Source organism: Pieris napi, chromosome 4 (genome assembly GCF_905475465.1).
Source record: "Pieris napi chromosome 4, ilPieNapi1.2, whole genome shotgun sequence".
Taxonomy (NCBI): Eukaryota; Metazoa; Arthropoda; class Insecta; order Lepidoptera; family Pieridae; genus Pieris; species Pieris napi.
The window spans coordinates 9,584,247-9,601,297 of NC_062237.1; the positions used below are offsets into that span (position 1 = coordinate 9,584,247).

A 17,051-nucleotide genomic window follows, 5' to 3' on the forward strand; every position below is an offset into this window, starting at 1 on the left:
GAATTACCTGCATAATTCACCAATGTTTCGGGTTTTATCTAACTATGACACTAATTATGAGGATATTGATATTTTCCACCTCACCAAAGAACATGTGAGAAACTATTTGAAGGGGCGTGAAGACTCGAATTTTGTTTAGTTTGTATTTGGTATTATTTATTGTTTTAAATATTAAATTTCAGTTTTCTGTATATATTTTTGTCTATTGATGCGCTTATTTGTTTCATTTTTCTTATATAATATTGTTTATCTATGTAATCTGTTTTGGCTTTTTGTTCTGTATAAGTGTTTGTTTTGTAATATTATGTATGTTAGCTGTAAGATTACTTATAATTAAATAAATAAAAAAAATAAGCTTTATTAATAGATTTATATATGATGAAATAAAACAATTTACTCTTAGGTCCGTCACTTTCTATTATTAAAAAGTTTTTATATGTCAAAAAAAATATTGAAATTGTAGTGATGAATTTCATCACAATGTAGTCGTATTATAACTAATTATGCAAGTATCACTTGATTTCTTTTACATATGCATCTAACTCTGCATCAAGTTGTTCAGCTGTTGGTACTGGCCGCTTTCCTCTTATTCCAGCTCCTCGTCCACCACGCTTTCCACCACGCCCACGCACATTTACTTTGTGAACATTGCCCTCTATAAATTAATAAATTATTAAAGCACTTTATTTATAAAAGTAAATTATTTGCAATACCATGCCAGAGAGTCAATAATTTACCTTTGTTCCCAGAATTTCTTCTCATTACTCTTCCTACTATAGGTTTGTTTCTAGGTTCTGCTCTCAATGAGCTAATTTCAGATGTTGCTAGTTGAATGTTCATTGCTCGACCATCAAGTGGAACACCATTGTACTGCTTCATTGCTTTTAATGCATCTGCTCTCCGGTTAAAGACTACATCAGCTGTACCTATAAAAAACAAATAATCTGATGAAAAAGAGTTCTAGAGACAGAAAGACCAAGGTATTTTAGTATAATAACTTTATTCACATACCTAAAGATCTGCCAGATCTATCATAGTGCACTGCGGCACTTTTTAAAATACCGAACTCTGAAAACAATTCCTGGATATCCGAGTCTGAAACTGCAAAATCTAAATTGGAAACAAGCAGTTTGCTAGGTCCAGTCGATATTTGTGCACCTCTCTGAATTTTCATGGTACTGAATTCATTGAACATGTCATGTTTCCACGTACTGTTAACATCACCCTGAAATAGTTTCTCCTAAAATGCCATGCCAAATGCCCGCTGATGCCTCTGAGTTTGCACTCGAAACATGGCAAACATTGGTTGTACATAAATTGTTTTGAATATACATAAAGGTTTATTATTTACACATTGATAATATATTAAACATTCTTCACTAGTAAATCACTTTTCACAGACACTGCATAACATGTTATTTTATAACACTCCAATTGTCGAAAAATTATTGCAGTCGCATAGTATTTCCTTAGTTGAAATGTCCTCTCCAGTAAAGCACTTTTGCACTAACAATTTGCATCAAGGTCTTTCATAATGTAGCACTATGTAACTGCTAGCTGCTACTGAGGCGGATTGTTTTAAGGGGAGACTGGAGTAAAGTATGTACGTTAAAATGAAGTACCAACGTAAAATAACATATACAATAATTTACGAAAATCTGCCAAAGTCAAATGTCCTTTGTCTGGCAGAAACATGGCTATATGACGTATTTTTAGAATTTCACCTAATCTCGCTATTAAATTGGTAGAAATAGCTTGTTAAGTATGGTAACTAATATACCAGATAACTTATTCATTAAAATGCGCGCACTCTCAGGGAGCCAATAGCTCGCTTGTTCGCCATATTTATTTTTGTCAAACCAACGTAGCTTTATTAAGTAGGTCGCTATAATTTACCCTTGAATAATTTGTTGGTTTGGACACCCCACCACGATTTCTGCCACGCAAAGTGCCACCCGAACGGTTGCCTCGAAAGCCACCTCCTGCACCACGATTTGATTTTTTTGTATCCATTTTTCTTCCAGCACCTCCTCCTCTTCCTCCTTTTTTACCAGCTTTAATGATGTCGTCCAAAGCCATATCAATTTTATCAACCATCTCTATATTGAATAAAACGTTAATACTTTTATTTTATTTGGTAATCTCTTCAAATTAGGCTAATAAGTGCACACAGCTGCTGCTTTAAACTTTAGAACAAAGGAAAACCGTAGACACTGACATAAATTATATAGAATTATAGACTGTCTAGTACCACAGAATCGGTAATCAGTGTTCAGTGATGCTCCTACAGAATGTTTCCCTTGAACCAACTTGAATTTTCCCTAAATATTGATTAAAACCCCTTAAGTTTTTGTTGTACGTCGAGCGTACAGGTGTTTGAAGGGTAATTTAAAATATACATTTATACATTCAAGTAGTATAACATAGCTGTTATTGTGAATTTGGAGTATTATTATACTTTTTGGATTTTTCAGTTTCAGCCACGTTCGGAGTTTATATTTGGTTTAGTTGGTTGGTTGGGCTTAATATAAATTTTATACAATGAAAAATCTATATCTATAGAATAACATAAAAAAATGGCCCCTTACAATTCCCCTTAATAAATGTACCGCCTAAAACCCCAGGACATCTCGAAAACCCTAAATTTGGCATCACTGTCGGTAGTATAGGTCTACCAGAATCTGATGGCAAAAATTTTTTTAAAAAATTAGCGATTTTCATATGGCAATAAAAGAAAAATTTCATCTGTCAACTGAAATTTCGAGGAATTGTTTTTGGTTTGGCTTCAAATTTCCTTTAAAAAGTTATGAAAATGTCGAAGAAACCTCTTCGATCGCAAGCAAGACATATTGTTTTCAATGTTTATCAAAGAATACTTGATCAACAAGATGCAGAACATACACAATCATCGATATTGAGCCATGTGCAAGCATTGATTGGTTAGTAGGAATGACACGTCTTGATACTTTGGTTTATGGGATTTATCGTGTGTATTATATTATGTACTTATACTAAACTTTGGTTTATTTCAGGGGTTTCTTATACTACAAATAAACTTGGATAGTTTTGATTTAGAATTGATCAGAAACAAGATAAATGAGTTTTACACTGTTTCTTTCTCTCAAATAGGGATCGATGAATAGCGAAAATCTTGTGAACATGTAATGAAAATTGAAAATCAGTTCATAGAACAAGATCGGTTAATTGAGATGCAGGAGGAAAGGTTTATTATAAATACTGGGTTGAAGACTTTTTTTTATGGATGTGCAGTATTTGGAACCATTTTCAAGTTCTTAATTAATTAATAAACTCATTGGAGACTCACTCAAACAGTCATTGGAGTTTTCATCTAAATTTCAAACCCCACATTCGCCACATTTTCAAAAATTATCATTGGATAAATTTTTATATATTTTGCATGTATCACACACAGAATCAGCCGCTATAAGGGAAAAAAAGTATCAAAACGTTTTACTCCAATTTCCCCAGTATTGCCAGCGTCAATTTCTTTTTTCCCTTTTTGCCATCAGATCCTGGTAGACCTATACGTAGACACTTGTACTAGTAAAAAGAATGTGCTTCTAGTACTGTCTTTTATTGACATAACTTTTAAACATTTGGAGGAAAAAAATATTTACTGTATTGAAGTTATGTATTGCTTCCTTTATAGTCTGGTAGACAACTAATTAGTATTATAGTAGTATCCTCACACAATATTTAAACAGACAAATTAGCGAAGACTTAGGCGGCCCCTAGACCTACAATAACATTATACAATATATATTTAATTGTGCAATGAGATTGAATTGCGTTTTGAATCCAAACGGTCAATTATATTGCACAATAATACGAACTGTGCAAATTGTGCAATGTTTTCTTGTTCAGTCGGAGAATAGTTTGATCCCGAGCAACATGTCCACATGTCTAGGGGCCGCCTTATACAAAAAAGCGGAAGGTAGTCACTATAGTCGTATTTTTAATTAGACGAAGCCAACTGACAGTAGCTAATGTCACTTTGTAAAAATATGTTGCCACATTTAAAGTAATAGTGATGCATTCAGTTCTTGTTCAATCAGATGAATGAACAATGAGTGTGAATAGTCAATCATTTCAAACAATAAAAGAATATTATTTCTATTTCAAAATTGTATAAAAGTGCTCTGATATAAGTTAGGTACTAGTACTATGTAACTACAATCAGTTTTTTGACGTCTTATTGCAAAGCGCGGCGCGGCGACTAGTGCCATCACCGATCATTAATTCAGGGGTTTTTACTTTGTCACAACACTATTTTTATTTCATTAAAAACTGACAACACCGTAAACGTCAGTTGATATCGTCAAATTAAAAATTCGACTATAATCACAATAGACAGCAGATGTCTAGCTACAAAAAGACAGAATATGTGACTTCGATTATATACTGAATAAAATATATATCTAGATAAAAAATTGTCTACCCTAACTTCCGCTCACAATCGCTATTGCTTTGGGTTAGAAGTAAAATAATAATAATACTAATACCGATACACTTCGATGTGACAAAAACAGATAACAGATATGTGACAGATAACAACATTTTCATTACTCTGCTTATTACACCCAACCGTTGGACTCTTATTTTATTAGCCAGCTGTTTACGGGTGATAATGATTGACGCCCTGTCATCTGTGCAGATACTTATGTAGTTGATGATAAAAAAGTATAATTCCAATACAATCCAGACACTTTTTAAAATAATTCACACAAGGGATAAAGAGAATAATAGAAAAAAGTTGTAATTTATAATAACCCATAAAGCTTGTCTAAGTAATAGTTTAAAACACTTAATCATAATGTTAATGTTATCAACAAAATTTAAGAGAAAAGTTTTCGGTATAAGTAGTTGTTTAAAACGTATAATTATGAAAATGATAGTAGTAGAGTAATATTTAAATAAATTATTCAATGTAATTGAGGTATTGGAGACCAATTAAGAATATTTATCGTTTTTTAATAATCTGAGCTAATATTTTATAAACGTATATATTAAATTAACGTTACGTATAAGTCATATTTGATATTAGTAGCTTATCTAATAGACATACGTCATCAATTGTGCTGCATAATTCAACGACCCTAAAATCCTTATGCATTTATACAAAAAACAGTTAGGACGCGCACGGGTTGCGGCGCAAAAATTTGTTTTGCTTTAATGTCTTAAGTAAAGGCTACTCTTTAGTTAGAATACGTTTCTTTGTAAGGAAACACGTCTCATATATCACAAAGTATCAAGTTTCAAATCATTACTAAGCGGAAATGTTTATTAAATCTTTATTTTAATCAACTTCGTATCGCTTTATGCACAGACATACAAGTATAAGTAAATGTAAATTTGTTTAAAATGAATCAGATACTAAAATTAGGAAAAAAGTGTCTCAGGTTCCCAAAAAAATATGAAACAAATATCACCACAAAAAATTCGACGAATAAGATTCCAAGAGCTAAATCCTTACCGTTAATTGGTACAAAAATAGACTTGATAAAAGGTGGATTAGGAACAAGGTTTGTACCTATTTATTTTGATTGGTTCTTTTTTAAATTTCTATTTATTGTGTGTATGGAAAAGGACCTTGACCGAAATGAAGGCTGTTTTATTTTTATAACAAAACTAGCTTTTTTGTCTGAAATAGTTATTTATGACAAGAAATCAGTAGTACAATCACCATAATTGAGAAGCAACTTTAAAAAGATAAAGACTTTAGAAAGACGATACATAATGAGTTTGTTATCTTTTTGCGTTGTTAATTTTTTTAGGTGAGTCAAAAATGGTATACCGTTGTAGATATTTTTGACTTACACTATAGTGAATTCTTTCCTTTAACTTTCATGTTCAATATTATAACGTATACGTATATATTCAATACTACCGCACCGTCCAGACTTCACACGACTGGTCATGTTAAAATATTTTGGAAATAAATATACCTAGCTTATATATTACCCCGAGGCAATATGGCATTCCAATGATGAAGAATGTTTTAAATGGATGTAGAACTTTTTGAGTTTGTTTCATATACTTATAATGCATATAATTTGTAATATTTTTATAGAAAAACACTCGGCTCTGGTATACACCGAAAAAACTTTAAAAAAGTAATAACTTAGGTATATGTTCTATGATTAAAATTAATAAACTGAACAATATGATTTTCATAGGTTACATGAATTTATTGATTTGCGGCACCAAGAGTTGGGGAATATATTTATGGAAAATTTTGGAACGACAGATTTATTATTTGTCAGTGATGCCGAGCTCATAAGAAAACTTTTTATAAATCTCGAAGGAAAATATCCTGGTCATATTCTACCTGATCCGTGGCTTTTATATGAAAAACTTTACGGACAAAAAAGAGGGCTGCTATTTATGGATGGGGAAGAATGGTGGCAAAATAGACGAATTATGAATAAACTTCTATTAAAAGATAATGCCAATTCTTGGATTCAAGATTCTGTTACAAAAACAATTACTATTTTTATTGAACATTGGAAAGAAAGGTCGAAACACGGCATCGTTATAAATGACGTTGCGTCGGAGTTATATAATCTTTCTACTAAGGGTAATTTATTTTTACACTGGATATACTCTAAAGAAAATGGTCTTTCTTTTTTTATAAATATTATACTTTAGAAATTTATAAATAGTGTTATATAACAAGTCCGATCGTCAACAACAGCCAAATTATTTTTGTACAACCAAAAGTCACTGCGAATTCATTTTATTTTTTTTAAACAAATCATTATTGTTTCAGTTATAATTCAAGTATTAATTGGAAATACTGACCCACCACAAGGAAAACATTACGATGAATTACTAACCATGTTCACAGAATCGGTAAAAAAGATATTTGAAACCACAACTAAACTTTATGGTATTCCTGTAAACTGGTGCCATCGTTTTAATTTAAAAGTGTGGCAGGATTTTAAGGAATGTGTCGATTTATCTCTGCTATTAGGTAATAATTTGAAGTGTTTCCTTTAATTATTTTTTCCAGAAAAGGTATAAATTTAACTCAAAATTGTAACTTACTGTTTCATATACTAGTATAATTTCAGGAAATAAACTTCTCAAAGAAATATTGGCAGTAAAAAATTCTAGCGGTTTAATAAAAAAATTAGGTGACGAAAAAATGGATGAAATAACAATGTCTAGAATAATAATAGATTTTATCATTGCTGCTGGAGATACGGTACAAAGCAAATTAATAATTTCATAAACTTTATTTAATATTTATATCGGAATATTCCTTGTGTACATATTTTTTTAGACCGCATATACGTCGTTATGGATTTTTTATTTGCTATCTCAAAATAGAAACGAGATTACTGAAATACGTTCGAAAAAACATACGTATATTCCATTTGTTATAAAAGAAGCAATGCGATTGTATCCAGTAGCTCCATTTTTGACCCGTATACTTCCCGAGGATAGTGTTGTAGGAGAGTACTCAGTCAAAAAAGGGGTAAGTTTTTTTAAATTACTACATGAATTAAAGCTTTCGTCAAAAACTATTATTTTCTGTGAATGTAATAACAATGATTTTCATGTTAGGTACTTAAGTTCGCAGAAAATTATACAAGCACCATAACACAATTATCTAAGAGTAGTGGTTATCTTCTTTTTTTCAATAATAATATGTATTAAATTATAAATAGCATATTATAAGTATTTAAACATTATAACTGGAAGTGCTACAATATTGTGCTATAATTTGAGATATATGTGGTTGATTTTGTAGAAATTAAATAATAATATTGCTTCTGCGCTGACATACGTGATGATTGAGTCTGGCTAATGAAAGAAGATAACGAAAAAGCGCGGCAAATTAAAAAAAAAATAGTATGGTTTCCTTAAAAGTTTTGATATATTTTGTGGATTAAACTTAAGTACTTGAGTTTATTTTATTATTTTTTAAATTATACTATTATAATTTAAATTATATCATAGTAACTGTATATATATAAATATATATATAAAGTTTAGGCTATTATACTATTCGGGAAAAATATATAATAGAAATAAAAATGAGTAATTGCATGAAGTATCAAGACAATAAATCTAAGACATAATTATATCAAGAAATTCAATGACATTCTGTGCTGCCGCTTGCCATCCGAAAGTTTTCAAATAATTCAATTATTTTCTTTCATTAGCCAGACTGGTTCTGGTTGATGGTTCTAGTTGCTGGTTGTAGTTTCGTGTTATATTTTTATTTTGATTAATAGTGACAGTTTCGTATAATAACATTCACTTGGTGTCAAAGTATGTGTCTGCTGTTGTAATTTGTACATATTCTATCTCGCTGTCTATGCAGTCAGATCATTGGCACTTGGCACTTGGCAGATACATACCAAGTGTTGGCAAAGGATTGACAGTGTTGTGTTTATAAAGTATATAGCTAATAGCATGCACAAGTGACAAAATTGAAAATATCAAATATGTAATTAAGGCAGTAGCCAGTATGTGTATTGTGTATTTGTTAAAGTAATGCAAACTTACCATGGGTAGTCAAATAATTTGTAAATATTTAATTAAATTGAGAAGACCAAGCTATCACTCGTGTAGCGGGCTTCTTTCTATCCGAGAAGAAAAACTAAATAGACCTGATAAACTGATTAATGCTAACCTAAAAATTGTTTTCACAAACCAAAAAAGGAATTTTTCACTAGAACCTATAATTAAATGGCAACAAGAAACTTATATGAGTATTTCAAACAGTAATCTAGTAAATTTTATGCAAGATGGGTTACTTAGTTTTCATGAAGCATCTGGTCTCACTTGGTGGTCAACCATTGTAACTTCAACTTTATTAATTAGAGCATGTATGACTCTTCCACTATCAATTTACCAAAATTATATATTAGCCAAAGTAGAAAACATTGGTTTGGAGCTTAAAGACTTAGTTAATGAGTTAAAAAAAGAGACTGCAATAGCAAGAAAAGTTTATAATTTAAGTGATAAGCAGACAGTGATTTTATATAAAAGGTCACTTAAAAAGCAATGGAGAAAACTTATAGAGAGAGATAATTGTCATCCATTAAAATCAACAATAGTTATTTGGTTTCAAATCCCTCTTTGGGTGTGCATGTCATTTGCAATGAGAAATTTAGTTAACATGCATCCTCCAACTCCTTCTGCATTGGTTACCTTTATGGAACTATCTACTGGTGGTATAGGGTGGATACCAAATTTAACAGAACCTGACCATTCATACATTTTGCCAGTTGTATTTGGTTTGACAAATTTGGCTATAATTGAAATACAAAAAATGTCAAAATTGAGAGAGCCATCAAAATTACAGAACATATTTACAAATGTTTTTAGAGGATTTACATTAGTAATGATACCTGTTGCTGCAAATGTACCATCATGTCTATGTTTGTATTGGGTTACATCGAGTGTCTTTGGATTGATACAAAACCTATGTCTATTATCACCATCCCTAAGAAGAAAGTTGAGGATACCCTTGGTACCAAGTGAACTTGAAGATCCATACAGACATCTAAAACAAGAAATTAGCTTTAAATTAAAAAAGATACTGCCTAAAAATTCATAGTATTTTTCTTTAATAGATTAATTAGAAATCAAAAGTGAGTTTTTTTACCAATTTCAGACACCAATCATTGCATCAATATACACTTCTGGTAGAAATGAACAGTATTTCAGTAAACCTGAAGAATTCTTACCCTACCGTTGGGATAGATCAGATGAGAGAAAAGGGAAATTAAAGAATCATATTCCCTTTGCATCTTTACCATTTGCCCTTGGTGCTCGCTCTTGTGTAGGAAGGAAGATAGCTATGGCTCAACTTACAGAGCTTATTTGGCAGGTAATAGTTTTCTATGTTTAGATAAACATAATATATTTTTTATTGTCTTAAAACTTTAAACAAAAAGACTTGTCTATTATACTCTGATTTTTAATTCTTTATAGATTTGTTACATTAGATGAAGAAGATTTATTATATATCAATACTATAAATTATTTCTTTGACTTACAATGTCTCCAAATTGTTGCAGAGATCTTGGGTTTAAATTGCACTACCATTAAACACTTTCTAGTTAAAGTAATATAAAATATTTTGTTACAGGTTGTGGATAACTTTGACTTTAGATGTATGAATGGTCCAAGTATAAAACCAATTACTTCACAAGCTTTAATTCCTAACAAAAACATTGAATTAAGTTTGAAAGTCAGAAATGCTTAATACAGTTATCATTCTGTTTTACAAATTAGTAATAGGAGATTAATATTAAAACTCTCATATATAATCCTAACTAAATTTTATTATATAACTTTCTGTACAAGTTTTGTATATTAGTTTATATATCATTTAATTAATAATTGTCTTATAATCATGGCCTTAACATCTTCCAACCACTGGTCCTTGTAATCTAATTCAAGAATATTTTTAATACAATTATGTCTGTTTTGTTCATTCATAGTTCCTGTTAACAAATATGCTAATGCCTCTACACAGAGAAAACCAACCCCATCTTGTAAGGACCAAATATAAATTTTATCTGCAGTATCAGATGTCAATTGGAATTGTATAATAGCACTACATAATAGGGTCTTTATTCTCTCAAACAAAAATCTATCAGCCAACAGTAGCACCTCCAAATTTGTTTCTAAATTCTCACAGAGAGGGAATACTTTAATATCACATTTAATTTTATTTAATCCACAATGTAAAAGTGTTAAAAGATATTCAAGTGCTTGTTTAGATACTTTTTTGAGGGTAACACATTTTTCTGAAGATTCTTTGAAAGATCCCGTAAGCATTACTTTGAATACTTCAGAATGTTGACACAAAAAGTTTTTATTTGCTTTAACTGTTGACTGATCATCTAAAACAAATACCACAATATCTTCTTGAGAAAGGTTGTCTAATATTGGATCATAACTAATTGGAACATTATCCTTGTAGCGATTCTCTAAAAGTTTAGGATCTCGTATTTGAAGATTTGTGGCTAACTTAGCTAAAGCTGTAATGCAATGTTGGATATCTTCTGTTAAAGTTTCGGATAACATGGAAAAAAGTACATCCAATGCTTCACAATCCAAAAAATACTTCTTTAAGATTTTTTCTGACCTGTAAAAATAAAAAGCCTTATGCAAATTTTTGGTTAGATGCCGACGCATAATGACGGTTGAGAATCTGCTAGTGGTAATGCTGTCACAATGTCGTCTAATTGTCAAATTTCATATAGATAAATGGTTAAACAACGCCTAAAACATGACTTAAGTCTGATGGACATTCTAGAATACAGTTCTAAAAACAGATCTAGTAGATGTCACCTCTAAGTAATAAATTGAGTTTGTTAAAATACAAATATTTTTAGTTATCTTCATAAATTACATACCTTATTATGTATGGTAAAGTAAGAGATAATGTCTGTTTCATATCTGAAGTACCCTTTAGTAAATGATAACTAATTTCACCAATACCATGACTTGATTCTGCCACAATTGTAACTTGCTCCAGTAGTTTTGAACCTAGTTTCAAAAGCTGAAACAAGAAGTTGATATAATTATAAATTCAATGTAGTTTTTTAGTCTAGATAATTTGTATTTCAGAATTTATTACACTACCATTGAAAGGTTAAAATAATATTTTTTACTCTTACTTGTTTACACTGACGACATTCAGTAGGTGGGTGTTTTGAATTAACTGACATATTATGTAATCTAATCACGAATCTATGCTTAAGTATGCTTATAAGACATAAAGAGTTGCTGTAACAGAAAGTATTATAAATATTCAATTAATTAATAATCTTATAATAATTAATGAAATTATTAGATTTTTTTTTAATTTTATGCATTATCCCCATTAAAATTATCAAAATAGGTCACTATGGTTCATACTTTGTTAGTTAAGTTGTATAGTAATAGACGATTGTAAGCATCTTTAAAATAAAACATAGGCTTATAAAAGGTGTGTCAGCGGCGATTTTAAACTTTAAATATTTTTAAAAAAGAAATTATTTGTAATATTATAATTGCAGTAAATTATAATGCATTAGTGCGGATTTTATGTCCGGAATATTACACCGTAAAGATGTCTTCCATCACTGTGAATGCAGTCTTCAAAGCGAATTTGCAGAGACACGCCGCAGGGCGTCAACTGATATGGGTCTCACTTCTGTCGTTATTTAGTCTTCAACTAGTACGCTGTTGCTTTGAGATAGCCCCATAAAAAAAGTCAGCTTGGGGCTATGGCAGGAGATCTGGGATACCGCTCGCTCTTCACTGTAACCGTTGCACCTCGGTCACAGAAAGATCGAAGAAAAATTGCCCGATGATTTTCTTCGACAATATTATTTTGGATTGCTTGATGACCAGTACTTAACGGAAATTTTGACGATGGACGTACCCTTCGAGGTGAAACAAAAATAAACATAGTCCATTCCATTTTCCTCTGAAAAAATCTCTAACATCTCCTGACAATAAATTATTCGATGATTGTAGTCTTCTGGTTTCATTTTTTGGACTATTTGGATCTTATAAGGATGTAATCTTAAGTCTAAGGCCAAAATTCGTTGAAGACTTGAACGGTGGAGGCTCAAAGAGGCAGCATGTTTTCTAACTGATCGTCGTGGGTGCCCCGCCGACCGCAGCGGTGACGGGGTCGATGGTTTCAATCGATCCCACAGGTTTATTCCGCGAGCGAATTGAATGATTCAGTAAACATCCTGTCGCTCTTTTCTACCCACGACTTATTAACTGAATGCTAGGGGCGTCACTTAAACGGCGGATTTCAAAGGGATTACAAAACTAGGGTTGTGCTTCACTCAACGAAAACTCATTGTAAAAGTACGCCTCTACTTCGTACGCGCGTAGAGTAGGTGCGTTCCAGACCACTGCGATTAAAATTCCGCACTCGTCACCTATCGGACGCAAGCTACCGAGAAATTCGTGTTTAAAGTTTAAAATCGGCGCTGAGACACCCTTTATAATGGTCTACCACAGAGTTCATATTGTTTCTAAACAGTATAATAACCAGCTATATTAAATGTATATTTAATTCAATAGTACTTGGAAAGAACCAGGCATTATGATTATACTGTTTATACTTTAAATATTTCGGTAATAAAGACATAAAACATATAGTAACATGTTTTGACGCTCATAATAGTATCAAACAAAGAAAACCATTCTAAACGACATACCTAAGTATTCTGGCTATAATTCTTGCAGCTCTGCCTGTCGGTCGCCTACATCTCTGAACATAATCAAGTAGGGCATTCATAGATTCTCGACCAGTTAAAAGGTCTAAACTAGGTGACATGTCATCTTGACTCTCAATGCCTGTACCAGCACCATGGGATACACGAAACATTAGAACTAGTATACACATTATGCCAGAGGTCTTGGTTATGGTAACTTTTTTATCATCTTCTGAAAAGAAATTGGATCTTTGTTGTTTAAAAACAATATTATTATGAAGCACATAGCATCTGACCAAAGAAAAGGAACCCATTTGATATGTTTTAAATATAAAGTTCTTCAGGCCAATTTTTTTTTATATACAACAGGGCGCGTACGGACTGAGCCTCATCTGATGTAAACTGATAGCACCGCTCATGGACACTTAATACCGATTGGTTGGTTGCGTTGCCGACCTTTTAAAAATTGATACGCTCTTTTCTTGAAGCACCCTAAGTCGTATTAGTTCGGATATACCTCGACGATTCTCTATGGTTAATGCGGCAGAACATGCATAGACACCCAAAACCGAATTTCAGACACCCAAATTCGAACCGCTCTTCATTGAATATGGTCATGGTCACAGCTAACTAACTTATTGAGAAGATACATTTACACAGGAGATATTCATCATATATACATGGATGTTGTAAAACCACAACATACTTCAAAGTTGAAATGTACAAACTGTAGCTTAGCTGTAGTGTAAGTCTCTCGCCTATTCATAAAAATGTATCAGTGAAAGCTACCCAGTTATCTTCTATTAATTTTGCTACATGATCTTGTAAAAACATTAAGCCTGAATTTATTCTATATTATTTTGTTGAGTAGGTGACATCTCATAATAATGGTAAGCTTTGGTCCCTTAATATATTACCTTTATTTGGTGCCTCATTATTGCTTTCTTCATCGTCCATTATAAGTTCCTCTAAATCATATGCTACTTGTTCGGGATCTAATCCAGGCGTAATAACAATACTATCATCCCTCTCATCTTCACTATCGCTGCATACTGGTGAATAACGGCCCGACACTTCAGAGTCTGAACTATCTGAAACATTTCATTATTATAAAATGGGTGGGTACTTCTTGGAAAATAAAGGATATAAAATATTGAACAACAATACAATTCATTCAATAAAAATTTTGGCAATACTACTATATATTATAAATATTTTATTCTAAACTTACTATCTTCAGTACTAAGAGGAGAAGCTGGACCAGAACTGCTTGGACTCCAAGGAAATTCCACCCTATTTGGTGAAGTAGATGCATCAGTGCTACTAGATGCTGGACTCCAATCCCAGGCACTCCTCTTACCGTGTGCCTGATCTGAACTCAAACCTGACCAATTTCCATCAGAGTATGGAGACAACGGACTCAAGTCTAATCTATCAGGAGAATTCATTCGGGTAAATTGGGGTGATATAGGTTCAGGACTCTTTGGCTCCCAGTACACACCAGCAGACCAATCCTTTTTCGCCATTTTAATAATTTTTGGCTTCTGCAAATTTATAATTATATTTATAGGCCATGGGGATTATGATATGTATTAAAAATTTTATTGACTGACCTTTTTAAAATTTTTTGGACTTGTCCTACCACGCTTAAGGCCTCTTCGTCGTAAAGGCGACGTAGATGCAGGCACAGAACTGTCATTATCACTGTCATCTGATTTATCACTACCTATAGCATCGATAAACCCAACTATCATGTTATCTCTTTCTATTACAACCTTAAGGTCATCAACTGTCTCTGTCAGTTGGTTTTGTTGCAAATCCATGCATAATTCATTAAGTTTAATATTATCAGCATATTTCTGATTCACTTCTCTCTGCTTTTCAATACTTTTTTCTTTAGTTATGTGATTATGTTCATACTCCATACTACTTATATAGGCTGTCAGTTTTTCAGTTAAGAGTGTTATTAAACCTTCTCCAATGAGTATTTGAAATGCTGTAAAAGGTAAACATTTATATTAAATTAATAAATAAAGAAGAATGTAGATGTTAACATGTTACATGCAGAATCTAAGTGCTTTGAATGATTGTTCTATTTGTACTTCATAATCTCTAGAATCTTAACTTTAAAGCATAGGTCATATATTACCTGTGTCATCAAAAACATACTGAAGGAGTGCATGTAAAGCCCGATTGTTTACCCTGGCTGCTGCAACAAGTAATGGTAAGCCACCACAATGTCGTAAACGAGATCTATTAACAGATTCTCCACTTAACTGAGCTAAGGTTTTAACAGCACCATCTGGCCACCGTGACAAATCTTAAACATAAAAATACTGCTTAAACATACACACCTTACCTATATTTGTTATGTCCAAAGAGTTCCCATTGGATAATAAATTCAACTATTGTTTCAACCCTTATTTACCTGAATTTCTTTGTAAAATACTGACAAGGCATTCAACAAGTCCAGCAGTCCCTAGCAGTGGCCTACATACAGACAGGTAACAAAGATTCATGAGGCATTTCAAAGCTAATGATTCATTTGTTTTTGTCAAAGCAACTAGACATTGATAGCCTCTTCCATCACCTTGTAACTAAAACAATCAATATATTAAATTCCTTAATCTTATTAACAAGACGAATACAACAATTTTCTGTTTTTATATATCTTGTTTGACACTATAAGAGTTTAGTATAAAGAGAAATTACCTGTTCAGCACATTGAGGAATTGAATATGTTGTGAAATATCCTAGACATTTAAGTATACCAATTATAAGTTCCTCTTGGCTCCTCCCAGGCTCCATAATAACATTATCTAAATTTGTGGATTTAATAAGACCAATAGATTCACATTCAGTTGTCAACAAAATTGCAACACATCTAGCCACATTTAAGCTGAGCATTTCATCACGCTTATCTGTTATCATCCATAGTTGTCTGAAAACAGATATTATTTTAAGTAATAATAGTAATCAATATTTACTTATTTATTCCTCGTTTTTACAAATGAAGTCATACCTGATCGCTCTGACAGCCATGGTAAGAGTTGGATTTGATGTACTTTTATCTCTGCTTTCTATGAGAGAAACCAAAGCTTTTACAATTCCATGATTATGCAAATTTTCTGCATTAGACTTTGATTGTGCCAAATTACCAACCATCTTACAAGCTCTCCCAAGAATACTGTCTCTACATACGGTATTTAGAATGCATACAAGTGGGCCAAATGTATTTAGTTTTCCAACCTAAAGAATAATGTAATAGTAAAAAAACTAATAATGTAATATACTTAAGTAAGAATATTTGAAATAAAAGAAAAACAAATGTTTAAAATATAAGGGATATAAATAATACTTTTTGAATTATTACCGCTAGGCTGCACTTTTCATCGAGGCAAATATTGCCTAGAATACTTAATGTAACATCAAGAATGCGTTCATTTGGTTTTCGTAAATGCGGTATTAGACATTCTAATCCTCCACACTCGCGGAAAAGCCTTGTTCCTTTTTCGGATGTTATAACGGAAGACCGAATTTTTGTAAGAGAATCCTGAATTCGACTAGACGAGGAAGATTTAAGTCCGTCAATGATTGATTGTAAATAGTTTTTATCCATCTTAACATTTACATTTAATCATATTATTTATAAAAGAATTAATAATTGTAGATTGTAAATAATTATATTATTTATTGATTATTAATATTTTTATACATATATATTTCAAATTTGATGTTCGACACTGACATGAGTGACAAGCTGTTAGTGTCTTTGACAGCTAACACCGGATGTTTATATGGTAAATCACACATTTATGATTTATTTTACATTAAGAGGAA

The 17,051-nt window shown here is 31.9% G+C and overlaps 4 protein-coding genes across 9 annotated transcripts; 2 read left to right on the plus strand and 2 right to left on the minus strand.

Annotated features, from left to right (window-relative positions):
- Positions 1-397: 397 nt before the first annotated feature.
- On the minus strand, positions 398-2,218 carry LOC125048935 (THO complex subunit 4-A-like). The gene is made up of 4 exons (XM_047647911.1): positions 1,897-2,218; positions 1,012-1,225; positions 738-926; positions 398-655 (listed from the first exon to the last, which is right to left on the minus strand). The coding sequence occupies exons 1-4, from the start codon at positions 2,095-2,097 to the stop codon at positions 513-515; spliced, it is 747 nt and encodes a 248-aa protein (XP_047503867.1). The 5' UTR covers positions 2,098-2,218; the 3' UTR covers positions 398-512.
- Positions 2,219-5,143: 2,925 nt separating this feature from the next.
- On the plus strand, positions 5,144-10,462 carry LOC125048690 (cytochrome P450 315a1, mitochondrial). Its single transcript, XM_047647515.1, has 7 exons — positions 5,144-5,543; positions 6,198-6,598; positions 6,791-6,994; positions 7,095-7,228; positions 7,307-7,501; positions 9,653-9,868; positions 10,130-10,462. The coding sequence occupies exons 1-7, from the start codon at positions 5,383-5,385 to the stop codon at positions 10,244-10,246; spliced, it is 1,428 nt and encodes a 475-aa protein (XP_047503471.1). The 5' UTR covers positions 5,144-5,382; the 3' UTR covers positions 10,247-10,462.
- LOC125048691 (cytochrome c oxidase assembly protein COX18, mitochondrial) lies at positions 8,408-9,629 on the plus strand. The gene has a single exon (XM_047647516.1). It carries the CDS (start codon positions 8,540-8,542, stop codon positions 9,593-9,595), a length of 1,056 nt encoding a protein of 351 aa, XP_047503472.1. The 5' UTR covers positions 8,408-8,539; the 3' UTR covers positions 9,596-9,629.
- On the minus strand, positions 10,306-16,916 carry LOC125048689 (armadillo repeat-containing protein 5). Of its 6 annotated transcripts, none has more exons than XM_047647512.1 (12): positions 16,585-16,915; positions 16,234-16,460; positions 15,924-16,152; positions 15,640-15,808; positions 15,361-15,531; positions 14,825-15,207; positions 14,443-14,755; positions 14,129-14,302; positions 13,215-13,440; positions 11,670-11,778; positions 11,406-11,551; positions 10,306-11,134 (listed from the first exon to the last, which is right to left on the minus strand). In XM_047647512.1, exons 1-12 carry the CDS (start codon positions 16,828-16,830, stop codon positions 10,369-10,371), a joined length of 3,159 nt encoding a protein of 1,052 aa, XP_047503468.1. In that variant the 5' UTR covers positions 16,831-16,915; the 3' UTR covers positions 10,306-10,368. The 6 variants fall into 6 exon arrangements, with proteins under 6 accessions (XP_047503468.1, XP_047503466.1, XP_047503465.1 ...); XM_047647510.1 differs by having other exon boundaries at positions 13,215-13,443; XM_047647509.1 differs by having other exon boundaries at positions 16,570-16,915.
- Positions 16,917-17,051: the final 135 nt, after the last annotated feature.